Source organism: Amia ocellicauda, chromosome 7 (assembly GCF_036373705.1).
Source record: "Amia ocellicauda isolate fAmiCal2 chromosome 7, fAmiCal2.hap1, whole genome shotgun sequence".
NCBI classification, from domain to species: domain Eukaryota; kingdom Metazoa; phylum Chordata; class Actinopteri; order Amiiformes; family Amiidae; genus Amia; species Amia ocellicauda.
Genome location: NC_089856.1, coordinates 28,764,707 through 28,780,636, shown reverse-complemented (window position 1 = coordinate 28,780,636; position 15,930 = coordinate 28,764,707). Strand labels below are relative to the sequence as shown.

The window sequence follows — 15,930 nt, the reverse complement described above, 5'->3', positions numbered from 1 at the left end:
ATGTCTTTCTTTTTTTGTCTTCCCCACAGGCCCCTGAAATAATTGAGGACTCTGCAAATGACAATGAGTGTCTAGAAGATGGGGACTCCGGCCCTGAAGAAACATCAGAAACTCAGGAATCGGGCGACCCGGCTGTGGAGCAAATACGGGACACCACCGAGGAGTTTTTCGACACTCACTCGTGGCACAGCGACACTTTCTCCGACATCAGCCCTGATAGCTGTGAAGATGTCACTTTGACAGGGCAGGGAACGGGCAATACCTGCACAGCGTGGCATCTCGACACCAGCTTTGCTTCAGTAGAATCTGAAAAAGAACAGAGAGAAACCTCTCTGGAAAGTAAGCAGGGCCCAAGGAACATTACTGTGGATACGCAGCAAAGGACTTACAATGGGCTCGCTGATGTCAACGAAGAGGAATCAGCTGCTAAACTGGGTTCTGTTGATCCTGATTTAAAATCGCCATTTCTGACTTGTGCTAGCAATGAACTTCTGCCAGAATGGAGGGAACTGCTTGTGACAGAGCATTCAGTGAGTGGGATCTGTGATAAAACATTATTCCCAGAAACTGGACTTTCCTCCACCTCAGTTAAGAGTGTTTCTGAAAACACGTCACCTCTGGCAGAGAAGGTGGAATTCAGCATACTGGAGTCAGAAAACAGAGAGTTCATTTCTGGTGATGTCTTTGGGATTGCAGCTTCTGTTGGACTTTCTGGGACAACTGCTGTCAAAAAGGATGAAAATAGAAAGTGCGAACAGACTGTAAACCTTCAGGACGACTTGGACCCCGAGACAAGTTCAGAGATCCACAAACTCGTTGCTGAGCTTCTGGAGTCGCTGAGCCAGGAAGACAGGGAACAAAACTGTGAGGAAAGCAGGACTGAAACGGTCAGTGGTCTGACTGATGGAGATCTCGAGGATTTCTCTGCTCAGAGCCTTTCAGGTGGGGAGTTGCACGAAGCAGAGCAGACTGTTGATGATACTGTAACAGCCTGTGCTGGGGAGGTGGGACAGGAATGTTTAGATTCTTCAGACATATGCTGTGAGGTCATTTGCGCCAACAGCTCAGGACTTGCAGATTCAACAGAGCTGCTAACAGAAACCTCCCTGCATGAACACAGTGCAGAGCTAAATTGTACCTTACCAGAGACTCATAATGTTTGTGTTCTGCAAGGGCAATGTGCACAAGATGAGCTTTCTGCCTCGGAGTCTAACCCAGAGACATCTGACAACTCAGATAAGGTGGAATTGAACAATTTAACAAATAAAGATCTTTGTTCATGTTGTTCCATGTCCAACTCCTCTGACGTTTCAGGTAACCTGCCTTTGAACTGTAAGCATTCTGTGAATGTAAATTCTGATCTAATATCCAACACAGGGGAGGGGGAAATAGAAGCATCTGTGAAATCCAAACATTTGAATGAGTCTAATAGACTTACAGATACTGACCCTTTCCAGAGAGACATTCTAAAGACTAGGTACTCAGATCTAGATGATATTCCACTGAGGAGGATTGAAATTACACTGGGCACAAATTCAAAATTATGCAAGCAGGTGAAGTCACAACTGGATCAGATAGGTTTCAATGGTGTGTCTGAACCAACCTATTTCAAGAAGTTCCCCACTCCTGTCGAAACACCATCCGACACAAATAACAACACAGAGACAAATGTAGAGTCATTCTCTGCTGAAACAACCTTGGAGGAAGTAACTGAAGAACAAGCAGACTCAGATAATGAACTGCCTGTGTTTTCATTGTTAGAAGAGGATAAATGTCATTTTAATGTTGAGGATATCCTAGATTCCTCCTCTGTGCATGCAGAAGACTCAGACCTAACCTCCAGTCATTTTAATTATAGCGCCCACAATTATGCAAGTTCTTCTAGCTGCTCAGAATTTGAAAATAATGTTGCAGATGTGGAAGACGCACTAAGCACCTTAGACTACGAACCATACTGGAGCAGTGAAGATTCAATTTCAGGTTTAGATATAGACACAGTTAAATCTGTGCCTGACTTTGAAGTTTCTGTAGTGGAAGAGCTGGAGAGGTTTCAACCAGAGGTCTTGCAGAGTGATCCTAACAGTTTTGATAGAAATAGCCAGGAAAATGCCTCACATTGTACAGTTCTCCTATATACAGATGCACACTATGGTGGACATGTAGAAGATGCCAACTATAGTGCCAGGAATGTGAAATGCCAACAACTTATTCAAAATTTGGGGAACAGCAGGGAAACCCTTTGCAATAAAGCTGCTGAAGCTGCAGAAGTCTGTGTAGAAAAGGGACGGGAATCATTTGCCAGTTACTTGGAGACCAGAGGTATAGTTTTACAGACTGTAGATAAAGAAGAGGAAGAGTACAACAAATATATAGTTGAAGAATCGGCAGACAGTAGCACCTCTGCTGTGACAAAAAGAGAATGCAGTGAATCAGCTCAGGCTAGTACACAGTCAGACAGAGTGTCTCAAGAAATTAAGGGATCAGTAAATACAGCTCCTGACACCAGTTCATATTTGCATTCTGTTAAACATCTTGAACCTCTTTTAGTGAAATCTGAAAATTCATGGGATTTACCTGTTCCTCTTCAGTGTGAAGGCAGTATAGCTGTAGTTACAGAAGGGGGTCAGGCAATCACTTTAGGTTCATCTAGCAGAAAAGAGCAGCATATTAGTGGTCTTTCATGTAGTGGTGAGACACATACATTCAACAGTGCAGAGACAGAGCAGCAGATTAACTTTTATGCTGAACATGCAAGAAGGTGGACCATGATGCCTCTCCTCAATGGATACATGACGACTAGTGAAAGACGGCACAGTGCAGTCATGGTGCTTCAGGACCCTGATGGCATGAGCACCAACTGCGAGGAAATGGAAGACAATGTGAATGCTCTCCTTGAGAGCAACACTAATCTGAACAAAGCCCTGAAGAAACATGGGTCGAAAAGTGGCTCTGCTGGAAAGGGTTCCAAATTTTCAGTCTTCTCCAAGATGCCATCCTTTAGGAGAAATAAACATTTAATGCAGGAAAGCAAAGGCAAGGGAAAGGTGGACAGCTTTCCCCAGGACCAACAGGACAGTAGTGGAGAGAAAGGGGAAGATGGCTCCACCAGTGATGGCCAACCCAGCTATAAAGACCATTCATATTACAAGGTTAACTTACCCAGTAGCTCAGATTTACCACAGCTCTCCCTGCAGGAAGAGGAACACCAGGCTGAAAATGTGGAAGATGACGTGTTCGAGAAGGGCAGCATTCTCAACCAGACTGTTCAGAAGGCTTTTGCCAGAACTGAAATGGATGAGTTTGGCGTCTGTCCCGCCACACCCAGGACCAAGCATGTCAGACGGCTTTATAACCAGAACACAGGCTCAGCTGTTGGAGAGCCAGGTAGCCACCCACAGTCTTTACGACTCAAGAGCTCCCATAAAGGGGAAAGCCCAGGATACAAGAGGAGTAAAAGCACAGACAGCCTTAACTTGCGCATGAGGTTTGCCCTGGCCCAGAAGTCCCTCTCCAGTTTCTTTGAGATTAAAACCACTGACAAGGAAAATGAAGAGCTCCCAGAAAAAACGGAGATCAACGAGTCCAGGTCTAAACACATGTCCTGGAGGAAGCTTAAAAGGGCAAAGGAGGCAGAAATGCTTAAGAGAACCATGTCAGTGCCTGAAGCTTGCAGCAGTAGGCCTCGGCGTCAGATCCACAGTGACTACGCCTCCCGCACCTCACAGGACAGGGTGGACTCCCGCAGCCAGAGAAGCGCCAAGCTAATGGATTCACCAAGATTGAGCAGAGATCATCTGGAAATGGCAGCAGAGGAGGACAAACCAGTGGAGAGCAGTAAGAGAAGAGGGCCACCCAACGGGCTGTCCATTGTGAGTTCTGATTCTGCCACGCCAACTACAGATGTCTCCCAGAGTGAGTTTCATGCTCTCCCACCAGAGGACTCCAGCCCCTTATCTCCCATGAGCCCAAACAGCCTCATGGCCCATGCTAACCAACTGACTCCCTCTTGGTCCAGGACTCTCATGTCCTCTGAGGTTATGGACATTCCCTTGAGGCCCATGAGCCCTAAACCACAGAGTCCACGCCCCGGCAGCAACCGCAGGAGCTTCCGCTACCCTTGTCGAGCCAGCACTGTTTCCCTCATCTCCCTGGGCACAGGGACCAGCGTGGAGGGTCTCTCAGACCCCCCGGAGCGGCCAAAGACACTGAAGCCCCGAGCCTCCCAGCTCCTGTCCCTCCACTCCCTGGATACGGATTACCAGAAGGAAAATAACAGCTTCAGTAGCCAGTCACAGATGAGCCTTGTCAACTCTACCTCAGTGGGTGACTTCCTGAAAGACGAGGTAAGTTGTGGCAAATCAAGGGGACAGTTAGATATGATGTGGTTTTGAAGAACTTGGTTTGATTAAAATACATTCAATTCCAATTTCATTGGGCTTCGTCACAGGTCTCTCTCCTAAACGGGACACTTGTATTGTAGTCTGAATGAATCTCCTTGCGCCTGAGCCAAGTCTTTCCAGCACTACTACTCTGTCTTCCGTGAGAGCCAAAAAAGTGTTTATACTTCTTTTTAGAGCTCCTGTCCAGTCATGGTTGAATATAAATAGCTTGTTTTGTCTGTTGAGTTCTGTGATTGACTTGAAAATCTCATGAAATTTCACCTGACTGTAGTTTCAAGCATGTCAGGAGTGTTCCTGATGCTCCATCTAGTGGCAGTTAGGTAGAAGTTCACATACAGCAAGTAGAAATATGAAGAAAAATCCACTTTTACTGCTAAATGTTCCTCATCATGCAGCAGACAACTAAAGCATTTAATTGAATCAGAATTTCATAAGGATAGATGCTCTTGGTTACTGGGCAATCAATTAGATCAAGCAATCAGTGTTTTAGTGAATACAGCACCTTTCTGCATCCTCAACCATTTAAATACTGCAATATTTTTTTTTATATTTGGATACTCAACAGTCAGGCTCCAAAATCAAATAATGGGTATGTTGAATATTCAAATTTGCCCATCTGGTGCTATTTCTGATAATTTATATAATTCTCTTGATTTAGTTTATCAGAATTTAAACGGGCACAATGCTGTATCGTCCATGATCACACAATACAATAAAAGGTAAAAAAACTGAAAACAAAAATTGAAGCCAGGGATGTAACTATCATATGTAATCATGTAATCATATCTGTGCTGAAAATTAATTTTTGATCTATGTTCCTATAGAGAGCCGCAGCTGTTACAGTGCAGCGTCAACTGCATATTTACTTTTATTTTTAACCCTTGCAATATCCACTTAACACTTATGCAGGATGTAAGTAAACAGGCAAACCAATCGACACCGGAGAAAAGACCACTGGATCAGACTGCCATCCTCCGCATTAAGCACCCTGAGCAGACCATGCCCATGCCGAGGCCCTTCTCTGACCTGGGTAGCTGGACCCTGCCCCTGCGAAGGAAGGGGGAGTTGCCGCGAATGGCCAGGGAGAGAGGGAGGAAGGACGAGGGCCGGCGCTGCTGCTCGGATGACCTGTGGGTAGTAGAGGAGAAGAACCGCAAGAGGAAGCTGGCCAGGGAGGTACAGGGCAGCTGCACAAGGCTGGCTCTGGAGCCGCCAGAAGAGCTGGAGAAAGTAAGAGACCAAATCTGGACGCTGCTTCTGAGCTCCTGCACCACTCTCCTCCGTCTACTCTCTCACTTCTTCAAGACCTCCTCCTGTTCTTTTTCCTTCAGCTCTGCCTCTGGTCTTCACCGGCTCTCTGCCTCTCTTCTCTGTGTGGTGCCTTTTTTGCATTCAGTCCAGCTCTGTCTGCTTCACCAAATATCTTGCCAGATCTTTGACTGAACTCTTTCTGTGGAAAGGGTTGTGTAAGACTTCAATATCTACACTTTCTTGGAAATTGTGTTTCTGGTTTTGCTGAACTTCTGCCCACTGATTCTGAAAGGTCGAACAACTGTACATGATGTCTGAAAAATCAATGTGCAAAGAAAGACTTCAGGGAATGCACTTGACAGAATAGTTATCTAATAGTGTACTGAATACTGTATTTTTTAATTAATCATAAAATACCTTTTTATCTGTGTGTAAAACATTTAAAATGAATCCATAAAAAAATGAGCATGCATTAAATGCATACATTTTAAAAATAACATGCAAAGTAGGCCTGTCTTGTTAGATGCTCAGACTAATTTTTTAATTTGAAGGCCTTCTGTTTTTGTGCTCAGGCCAGGGCCCGGCTCTCCCTCACCCCAGTGGTGCCCTTCCCCCCGCTGCCCCTGAAAACTCACAGCTTCTCTCAGAGCACCCCGATCGGCCTGGACTGCGTTGGCTGGCGGCGACGTGTGTCATACCCTGGTGAGTAGAGATGCACGTCTCTCCCGCTCTCCTTCTGTTCGCGTTGCACTCTTCTCTGGTACATGAGAGGTGAACTGCAACCTACAGCACCCGGCAGCCCAGTCCACCACCTCTCACTGCCAAGGGGTGTCTTTCTGTTTCACTGCTTGTCCTGTGATGACAATGCCCTGTATGAACCTCAGATCATTATTGTGTGTGCCGTGCTGGGACCACACCAGACTAATTGGACATTGTACATTTATAATGTACCCTGGAATTAATTTAAAGGTATTTTCCATTAACAACTATGATACACTCCCAGAATTATTGACATGTGTTATTGTGTTTTGTGTTTTTGTATTATATTGTTCTAAAACGGTTTAATGTGTGTGTTGTGTTGAACTATCAAAGCCTTTTTCAGTATTTTAAAAATAATGCATAATGTACAATTTGCTGTTTAAAGCTATTGCAAATATTCAGTGTAATACTCTAAAACAATCTGAAACATATATGAGAGTGGCATAGTGATTTGCAGATGTACTGCCACCCACTATATTCAATATTAAACGCCTGCCTTTTTGGAAGCAGCAGACATACTCAGAAGTAATTTCCAGTGTCCTCTTGGGGGAGCTGTTCATTTGTGGTAGGAAGCAGGCCAACATTTGCATGAGACAACATCACCATTGAAATAGTGCTCTCTTGCCAAGATCAATCATTATAAAATATTATAGCCTCCGAACTATTGTTTACAGTAATGTATGTCTGAGTGTGAATCCTTCAAACCATGTGTGGTCTTTCTTTTAGGGGGAGAGTAGTTACAGCTTTAAATACATCATAAATTACATTTCACAAAACCCACAAAGCCAGGATAGATTTTCATATGCACCAAAGAATAACATAATCCTGTGAAAAATTGTTCTTTATTTTGGCGTGACTAGGAAAGTCTGTTTGTATTGAAACTCCCTATGAAATATGATGCCAACCTAAAGGCTAAACAGATGGATTAAATTACTGAATGTTCAAAGCAGTGGGTTGTCAAACGTAAGTATGTATTCCTCTAATATCAAGTGGGAAAGCAACCAAATACTGTGTTAAACTTCGGACAATATGCCTGAAAACTAAAATGTGAGGTAGTAAAGTCTATGAAATAGCAAGGTTATACATGTACTGTACTGTACTGTAGATTTGCTATTCTCAAACTATGATCCAAAAGGCCAGGCTTTCAGAGGAGTGTGGAATTTGTCCTACTCTCCATTAAAATAAAATGTTCTTACTTTCTTTTCTTTTTTTCATTTCTTATAATTCACAAAAGCTGGACTAATGACCACACCTTTACAACCATCTTTAAAAAAAAATGTCAGCACTTAAATCCCCAACTCACATGATCCTTTCTCCCTGTCAGAGAGTATGAAGAAGTGACAGAAACATTCCTGAGAGGGCTGGCATGACTCATTAGCCTCCCCATCCCTCTGCCCTGGGAATCAATGACCTTCCGTGGCAGCAATTAAGCAGGCTAATTTACAGTCCTTCTCGTCCCTCTGAGAGGTTTTCTTTCACTGGAATCTGGTACCAACTATAGTGTGAGAGTAGAGTGAGCATAGAGCACATATTTTTACCTAATTATCCCAGGGTGTGGGAGGGGGTCAAACCCAGAATCCTCTTGACCTCTCGTGAATACAATCCTCTAGATTATGTGTAACAGCCCCCAACTGCCCCCACCCCACCCCACCAACACACACTGGGCTATGGTTTTCTGGGTTTAAGGTGACTTGCCCTTTTTGCCCTGTGCCCCCCCCCACCCTCACACACAAACCTAAAGTGAGGGAAAAAGTGTCTGAATCATTCAGATGTTCATTGGCAAACTTCAGACGGGCCTGTACATGTGCTTTCTTGAGCACTCCTGAGATGTGTGCAAACCTGGTGGCCAACTACAAGAAACGTCTGACCTCTGTGATTGCCAACAAGGGTTTTGCCACCAAGTACTAAGTCGAAGGGGTCAAATACTTATTTCCCTCAATAACATGCAAATCAAATTATAACTTTTTTGAAATGCGTTATTCTGGATTTTTTTGTTGTTATTCTGTCTCTCACTGTTAAAATACACCTACCATTAAAATTATAGACTGATCATTTCTTTGTCAGTTGGCAAATGTACAAAATCAGCAGGGGATCAAATACTTTTTTCCCTCACTGTATATGCAAAACAATAAGACTGTAGAGTCCTTAGCAGTACAGTAATTTCAAGCTGCCTACTTTCTTAATCAAGTGTTTGGAGGAAGGCCGTGTATGGTGGTATATTATAAGACAATATAGTTTTGAAACAATGAATGGTGATAATGGATGCATTTATTAGTGTCATACAAATCACCACCAGATGAATCTAGACTTAGCTTGCCATGGCATTACAGTGGGTCTTAAGATGTAAATTGCATCTGCAGTCAGCTCAAGTACCAGCTGTTTATGAGAAATTAATATTCAAAGCTCCTACGTGGTGGATTAAAACCAGGCATTTTTCTCGAAACAGAAACATTTCAACTTGTCTCACCAGGCAGTTCCTGCTTCTACGAGCAGCTTTTCTTCAGAAACAGAACAGAGAGAGGATGGGGGTGTTGGGGGGGGGGGCGTGGAGTAGAGAGGCACTTTTTCAATCCCAGCCTGTGCATTAAAACAAAACAAGAATTTATTTTAAAAACCAAGCAGCTGCAGCAGTATAACATTGGTGACAAGGCAGCCAGTGCTTGAATCCCCCTCAGAGGACCCCCAGTGATGTCAGCTTGTGTGTCTGTGAGAGAGAGAGAGTGTGTGAGTGTGTGAGTGAGTGAGTGAGGGAGGGAGGGAGGGAGGGAGCAGAACCGGCAAGAGCAGTAGAGGCTAAACGCCCAGCCGCTCACTACTAGACAGCTGTGCCAGGTAGCACTAGGGGAAGCTTGGCTGGGACTGAGAAAGAGAGAGAGGAATCATAGCTGGCAAGAGCCTGTCCTCAGTCTCTGGCCACATGCGGACCCAGCAGAGCACCGAGGGGAGCGGGCCACTGCCGGGCGGGAGCTGTAGCAGCAGCAGTGGCAGCTCTGGACTCTCTCCCGGCTCCGACTCCGACAGCAGCCCCAGCTGTGGTTTGGGAGGAGGGGTGGGGGGCATGCGAGGCTTCATGTCCAGGTACTGGAGCCTGGAGAGTCTGCACTCCACTACTGGTAAGAGCGCCGGAATACCCTGCAGTGTGGGAGACTGTCTGTCAGTTTTTTAAGGGTGGTCCATGTTGCTGGCTGGCTGGCTGGCTGTCTGCTTGTCTGACTGGCAGTCTGTTTGAAAGACACAAGATAGGGGCAAGTGTTGATTGTCTCTGGCTAGTGATTTAAAGGTGCTCTATTTAGGTTTTAATTTGTCTGTGTTTGTTTGTTTGTGTGTGTGTTTGTTAAGGTTTCTGGTTTTCAGGTACTAATGAGAATGTTTTCTAATTGTGTTAATGAACGTGATGAACAGTATCACCAGGCACAATATTGCCTTAAAAGGTATAAACATTTCTAGTGTTTGTGCATCTGACAGAATTGGGGAAATGTATGGGTCTTCTTGTCTTATGTTAAAGGACACATAAGAAAGTAACAATTCTGTCCTAAACAGGATGCTTGATATTGATGTAGGATAAGCACTGATGGTTCTGCTGAGAAAATACTTTATATCTTAGGCAATATTTGGTTTTGCCTGTCAAATGATTTAAAAATGGAAGACATTTAATTTCACTCATTATGGCTGAAATCCAAGGCCATACCCTTAACTTGAAATGTTCTCTGGAAATAAAAATATATGATTTATGCTTTACATAAAGCAGATCTATAGTCTGTGCTTTAAGTTTAAAACATATTTAGAAAATACTTATTTGTGGCATTCGTCTTCAGCAAATAATACGCATACATTGACAGGAAAGCCTTTAGATAAAGTGTGTGTGTGTATATATGTCTCTACCTGTGTTTGTTTATTTTGTCTCTTTTCCTAGAAATAGGCAAAGACGTATGATCATTTTATATATTAGACTTCTGAAGCAGCAGTGAACAGGACCTTTAAAAAGGTCAACCAGATCCAGTAATTTAAGGATCTTTAAAACTGAAGCCTTGTGGAAACCTAAACAAATTCATTTATACACTAAGCACAACACATACCGATTTAAAATACAGAAAGTAAGCATTTCCACATAGCTTTATGGAGTCTTGTGACATTCTGCTCACTGAAGGGATATTAAAGCAGAGAATTCAGTCCATTAGCCTGTCTCATAAAGCTGCTTTCTTAAGTCCACACTGGCTCCAAATGCATATGTTTACAAAATAAAAGCCAGCAACCCAACAAGCTAAAAAAGGATTAATCAGCATTTCACAGAGTGTTCATCAATATCTTCAAATACCCTATCATAAAAAATTACCATCAGAGCAGTAACATTCTGACGTTCTTTTCAACATTTCTCTTAGTATTGTCATCGAGCTCTGTGCTACACTAAAGCATTTCCAGGTATCAACGTGTTCAATCCAATTTAATGTTTTCGATGGAAATTAAATGAGGAAAAATGTATATTTATTTCCTTCAACCATTTGAAGAGCTGAACTGATTTCTGTGAAATGCACACATCTCTCCACTCTCCTGTTAGAAAAAAATAAAGTACCATTGTGAAGCCTCCTTAGTGCTGGAAAGACTTTGTGAGACATCGCCCTGCTGTCTCCTAAACACAACTGCTTCTAGAAAGCTGATGGAAGATCCTAATTCACCAAAATGTTTTAATAACATTTGTACAGAATGCATGTGTGACTGACTGTTTATTGTAAGCATCTTGTGTAAGACAATAAACATTTGTCTGTTGTTCATTATTTGATGTTGTGTGATTTGCAATCCACTTTCTTCATTCCTGGACAGATTTCACACATAGGAAATTCTTTAGCATCATGCAGATTACCTTGAGCATGTTAATCCTGCAGCTTTCCTTTCTATGAGATGTATGCATAGAGTTCAGTTCCCCCTACTGACTGGATGATGTTAGAACAGTTTGGTGTACATAGCCCTTGAAAAAACACTTTGTGTGCTTTTTCACAAGCCCTTTCTATCACTGCATTAGAAGTAACTGCATTCAGAGTCAAGTCTCTGGGACTATCATGTTAAAATATTGAGGTCTTAAACAAATAAGTATTCCTTTAAAATTATAGCCCAAAGTTATATTCTGTACTGGAAAAGTTGCTGGTATCGGTCTAGTCTAGGTATCATGTCTGTGGATGTATTGTTTTACTGACCTGCAATGCTCATTTGCAACAAACACCCTTGTTCTAATGTTTGTAGATTTTTTGTTATTCTTTCACTTAAGACTCAAGATTAATAATTTCTGTATACTGCTCCAGCAGAAAGAGCAAAAATGTATATTGTCTGAGTGATGTAGAATACAGTGTAGTCGACTCCCAATGTATTTCGAGAGCTAAAGTTTCTAGTTTTCAGCATCAATCACTTAGCCTATCTATAGACAGTTTACAACAAAACTGATTATGTATGAATGTATTATGATTTTTTTATTGTTAATCGTTACCACTGTTGCACGTGTAGGTCCAGGGCCTGTGTTAAGAGGAGACAGATGTGTTTGGAGTCCTGGAATTTTATCTTAATATTGATTTTTGAGTGTCTGCACATGTGACCTTTAAAAGTCTGAGGTAAAGGGTCAGAGTGAGACCAGTCAGTGCAGGAAAATATCCTAGGAGGCAATGAATTATATAATATGCAGAGGAGAATTTGCATTAGTGCAGTGAGTGGTCTGGATTGTATCATTATGGTTTAAGTTATTTTGTCATCTTGACTTTGTTCCATTTTGAATTGGCAAGGTGACAAATGCCCTCCGTTGTTGTTGTGGTTAATGCTACTTCTGTATGCCACAGTGTGAGGCCTGAAGTGTGATATGTGTCTTATGAGAGATGTTTGTGTGAGTGCATATCATTCATTCTAAACCCCAAAGCACAGAGCAGCCTACATCATCTGTACATAGAATAAGTAGTAGTAGAATAACGTCATGTATAGGAGCCTGCTGTGGTGATGTCACTCCCCGGAGGTGCACAGTGTGTATCAACCCTGTTTGCTTTGGGACAGATCTTGGTTGCAATGGGTTTGTTGCTTCTTTGGCTTGTGTTGCTCAAACACCCGGAGGTGTGCCGTAGGCAGCAGTACGAATTGGGGGTCTGACCACACACAGTAATATGACAGAACTGACTGAACTGCATTTGTAAATGCTACTAATCTGCTTTTTTGTGCATTTTCTTTAAAGGCAACTCTAGCTATCTTTCTTTGTAGTGCGTGAAATGGAACTGGCATGACTTTGACATAAGACTGTGCTAACTAGTGTACTAAGAGTGTTTACTGTAGAAAATGTGTGTGATAGTTTAGTACTTTGTTTCCTATACTTTAACCACACATTAACTTAGCTTTCCCAATGCTCTGTTATGTTCTGCTGTCTTTTTTGAGGGATTGAATAACTCTGATCATCCCATTGTGTTATTGTGTTATGATTAAACTGGGAGGTACTGCACAAAAACTTGTATAAGTGTCACTAGTTTACAGGCAGAAGGCAGACGCAGGAATCGATACCTTTATGCCATAACTGTGTTTTAAATTTCTTGAGTAAACAAAGCAGAAATAAAGTTAACAAAAGCGTTTTTTTGCAGAAGTTTGGGAGGGTGAATCAAGGCTGCTAGCAAAGCCCAAACAACCTCACTGAAACTGTCAGTTCTGCCGATTAGGGGAAAAAATAAAACATGGCAATAACGTCTCCAAACAACCTACAAAGAAATAATACAAAGTAGAGAGACGGAGACTTAAATAGGTCGCATTTATAAATCAAAATACCCCACGGCTACCTTGGCTGCTGCTCTGTGAAATAGATTGAGTCGACTCGGCAAGAGAGAGAAAATGGCATGGAAAGTGAATAACGAATAACGAAAGGCAAAACGTGAATGACAGTTCCATCGTTAAAACTCAGTCTCCTTCTCCAGATGAATTAGTAAGACTGATAAGACAAGTTTTGTCACAAACACAGGTGGCTCCAATCACAGGGTTTGGGACTATACCTGATCTGAATAATGCGATGATAATAATAAAGAGCTTTTATGCAATGCGGAGTAATCAGTCATGGATTCCGGGCCCAGTGACTTAGGTCACTGTGGATTCTAAACATGCACAATACGCTGGCAAATCTCATATTCCTCAAGATTTTGCATTTTCTTTGGTTGGTGAGTGCATTTCTATTCTCCTGTGGTCTATAACTTCAGGACAAATTCTTTAATGCATAAAAAAACAACATCTATTCTATAATCTGAAGTCAAAAAAGTAGATTTTTCCTCTGAATAAGAAATCCACATAATTTAAATAGACTTTATGAACACAGACTGTACTGCTTTAACAAATATTAAAATATTTGAATATCTTTTCATTACATATTCTGCCATTTTTCTTCATGTTGTGTTGGCAATGATATGAAAATCATTCTTTGATAACCCTACTGAAGGAATGCTCTCCGTCTTACTATGCCCAAATCAAAAGAAGTTATCTGATGGGAAGTTGTCCAAGCATGAATAAGTATTTACTATTTAACAAGCACTTTCACTCATAGACTTCCTATCATGATGTTGTCCTTCAACTGTAATTGAAGTGGTACGAACAGAATACTGTAATGACTTGATGGAATAAATACTAACTTGAAGCTTACAGTCACTGTGGAGTTAAATTGCCAGCAAGCCCTTAACTGAGCTAGAAATCTGTGTGTATTAGGAGTAATTAACTAGCTAATGCATTTCTGAATTACCAGAAATCACAACAGGTTACATAGCAATAGCCTGGAACAGACCATAAAAATATGAAATACTATCATAATCTGTTTTGCAGTTAGTACAAAAAATATATGAGGAAATAAAATCTGTAAATTAGCATTATCCTGCACAACAACAAGAACATTATTAATAATAATACAATAACTATAGATATTATAGTTACTTTAGTTTCTATTCCTGCATTTCATGTTTCTGATTTGTTGAAAACAATGCCTAAGATGTGGTATAAATCAATACATGTATTGATATTATACAGAAATGGCACACAAACCTATTGCAGGTATGAAGATCAATCAATGTAAGCAAAACATTGCAAAAAAACACAGCTTTTTTCAATATCTGTTTTTCACGGCATTGATAAGTTTTATGCCATAGTACTCGCTGAATGAAAGTATGAAGTCCCAACTTCGACCCTTCATATCTCAGACCATACCTATTTCACTTAGCCAGCCATATTATCTCTGTGATAACAGAGAGCTAAAATTATGCTCTTTTGTCTTCTTCCAGCAACCCTTGTCTCATAGCTTTTTAAGTAGCTGGATTCTTTTGCCTTAAATAGGCATCTGGAAATTATCTCTGTAATCCCCCTACAGCCTTACCAAGAATGTATCCCAAAGAGTGCTGCTACAGAAAAATGTGCATTTTCCAACATCCATGTGCACAGGCTAGCTTCTGTCCCAGGGAGCATGAATCAAGTTTGACAGGCAATGGTCCCTCAGTCTCTGATCAATAAGTAGGAAGAGGTGCTGTGGGACTGTAGGTCAGCTCACTGCAGGCTAAGTTATCCTAAGCACTCGGAGCAGCTGTGGAAGCTATCCCACTTTGCAATTAGTTTGGTGAACTACCTAACTAACCCTTTTCACTGCTTTCGACAATGCTGACACCTGCTACATTCGAGGTGACTCCCTCTAAGTTGAGTTTATCTCTTGTCATTGGTCTGGTCCAGTTTCTCTTCTTGAAAATCTTGTCTCCAGATGTCTCCAGATGTCCATATGTCTTTTCTTGTTGTGTGCAGCAGAATCTGTGACATCACCTCTTCTTTGTATCTTATTTCACAAGCAAGATGTTTGTTGAAATGAAACATATCAGGTGTTAGTAAAGGATTTAATTTTTCCCCATAATAAAATCTACATTGTATGGAACATCAGAACTGCACATCTGAATCGAATATGTGTCTAAATTCAGTTCCATTTGATTTGAGGCTTGTTTCATTATTTGGGAATGTTATGCTTTAGTAGATGTATATCAAGTCAATTCACAACTAAACAATAAAAAACTGATGTCCCAATCCCAATTAATTTACCAATCTATTACTGGGCTTGTTAAATCACAAAAAAAAATTAATGTTGATTTAATCTCAAAAGAGGACAATGCCTTGGTCCAGCAGACACTTGATCTTACTTTTTTTTATCATGCATCATGCACAAATTAATTATTATTGATTTAGATTTTAGATTTTTGCTTTCTTTTTAAAAATATTGTAATATTATGAAAGTCTTTTTTGTGTTTTCATATCTGTTGATGCATTTCGCATTTTACATTGTCACTTTCCAGCAGTAATTTGATGTGTAGTGCATGTTCTGTAAATGTATTATGAATAGGATATTTGGTTCATTCTTTCCTAACTGTCCCTGCCTGAAACTAAGTAAGACAATCAATAGGACATTTGGTTTTCTGATACTGTAGTGAACGAGGTGTCTGCTAATTTACATACATTGCTTAATGACAAGAAAACCGAAACACTTAGCATTAACTAACAT

The 15,930-nt window shown here is 41.3% G+C and overlaps 1 protein-coding gene across 4 annotated transcripts in view; it reads left to right on the top strand.

The window, feature by feature from the left end:
- Window positions 1-15,930, top strand: part of arhgef4 (Rho guanine nucleotide exchange factor (GEF) 4) — a 105,934-nt gene that overhangs the window by 51,237 nt on the left and 38,767 nt on the right. For 2 of the 4 annotated variants that reach the window (XM_066708982.1, XM_066708983.1), the window contains 3 exons: window positions 30-4,343; window positions 5,310-5,630; window positions 6,224-6,353. In XM_066708982.1, the coding sequence (XP_066565079.1) occupies window positions 30-4,343; window positions 5,310-5,630; window positions 6,224-6,353 (4,765 nt within the window). Of the gene's footprint in view, window positions 1-29; window positions 4,344-5,309; window positions 5,631-6,223; window positions 6,354-9,218; window positions 9,524-15,930 lie in introns of those variants that run through there. The other 2 variants (XM_066708984.1, XM_066708985.1) reach the window with 2 other exon arrangements.